At 41.9% G+C, this 1,490-nt stretch overlaps 1 protein-coding gene across 1 annotated transcript; it reads right to left on the minus strand.

Moving 5' to 3' along the window:
* Window positions 1-604: 604 nt before the first annotated feature.
* On the minus strand, window positions 605-1,023 carry LOC122293018. Its single transcript, XM_043101627.1, has 2 exons — window positions 749-1,023; window positions 605-651 (listed from the first exon to the last, which is right to left on the minus strand). The coding sequence occupies exons 1-2, from the start codon at window positions 867-869 to the stop codon at window positions 605-607; spliced, it is 168 nt and encodes a 55-aa protein (XP_042957561.1). The 5' UTR covers window positions 870-1,023.
* Between the last annotated feature and the right edge of the window lie 467 nt (window positions 1,024-1,490).

The raw sequence follows: 1,490 nt of genomic DNA on the forward strand, positions 1-1,490 counted from the left end.
TAGGACTACTCAACAGCAGTAATAAAACCCGGGAAGTCCCAGAGCAGATGGCTCCAGGATAATCAGTTAAATATTTTCTTGGCTCCAGAGAGCCAAACAATTGTAGCGGAACACGACAACCACTTGAAGGTACTCGTTTTCTACAACAGAACTAGAAACGCGCCAATGGCACAAAAAGCAGAGGGTCAAACTCATTAAAAACAAACACAGGTTCTACCAATTCGTACGTAGCAAAAATAGCCTAGAATCAAAATTTTCTTTTTTTTGGATAGGTGCAAAAATAGCCTAGAATCATCTCAGCAAATCAAGACCACAGTAACGGTACAAGATCATTATCTCTGGCCAATTGCCCAAGTTCCCAGAGCAATTGTCTGGAGCCTAAACCTACGTCTTTTCACAAGCAGATTCCTAAGATACATATTTTCATAAGCCTAACACTCACTAGTAAGCATTCTATATTGAGCTAGTTCAGTCTATGTTTACGAAGATCTTTCATTTCCAATATGATAATCCAAGTTTCTTTGTCCATGCGTGGCTCATTTAGATTAGGGTTTTCAGATTATTGGATCAAACAGGAACAAAATAAACACGGGGATTGGAAAGGCTACCTCTTGTGCCTCTGAACGAAGGCAGAGTTCTTCGCGTCTTCCTCTGCGCATTATTAATGGACGGACGGAAAGCTTTGATTAGATAATAAAAATAAAATTAGGGATTTGGAATAGGAAACGAGAGACTGACAGTGGATTACCCGTGAGACCGAGAGAGAACTTAGTGATGATGGTTCCCGTGATGGCGAACCCCACCAGAAAAGGCCAGTTCCGATTCCACTCTCGCTTGAAGAACACCGGCCACGGATCGAACCTAGGCATTTTCTCTTCGCTTTTCCTTCTCCAAATTCAACTCTCTATCTCGTGGTTGGCTATGGGTAATGGATTGAATTCCTTACTTCGCCGAGTCCATAGGCTATAAGTCGAAAAGCTCATACAGCCACTTGAGACCGTTGGATTTGGCGCATATGAAATCTAGCGGTCCGGGGCCGGAGGTTCCGACTTCGGAGTTGCTAGAAATAAAACAAGGGAAGAATAATGAGTCGGGTCGGTCTTATTGGGCCTCAAATACAATTGGGTCAATGTAAATTCTCCTTTGCCCAGGACTCGACCCAGAGTTTTGGGCTACTTGGACATAACTGAATTTTGTACTTAGCCCAGTTCAATGGTGAAAAGATTAGGGCTGAAAGTCGAACGGTCCGGACCGAAAAAATCGACCGGACCGGTCATTTTTGGACCGGACCGGACCGGATCGAATGAGTCCGGTCCGGTCCCGGTCTGGGGATTGTTCACCCCGGACCGGACCGGACCGAATAGAATAAAAAAAAAATTATTATTTATATAATAGTTGAATTACTAATAGTCTAATACTAATACAATTATATAGTTATACTAATTATAAATTCATAATAACTAAATCATTGTAAGTCTATAACTATATTA

The sequence above is a fragment of the Carya illinoinensis genome, chromosome 13 (assembly GCF_018687715.1).
Source record: "Carya illinoinensis cultivar Pawnee chromosome 13, C.illinoinensisPawnee_v1, whole genome shotgun sequence".
Lineage (NCBI taxonomy): Eukaryota > Viridiplantae > Streptophyta > Magnoliopsida > Fagales > Juglandaceae > Carya > Carya illinoinensis.

Excerpts from the sequence above, each read along its gene's own strand:
- LOC122293018 (XM_043101627.1), bottom strand. The coding sequence starts at position 869 with ATGCCTAGGTTCGATCCGTGGCCGGTGTTCTTCAAGCGAGAGTGGAAT. Across the intron at positions 652-748 it reads GTTCTCTCTCGGTCTCACGG|AGGAAGACGCGAAGAACTCT; the intron begins GTAATCCACTGT and ends AATAATGCGCAG.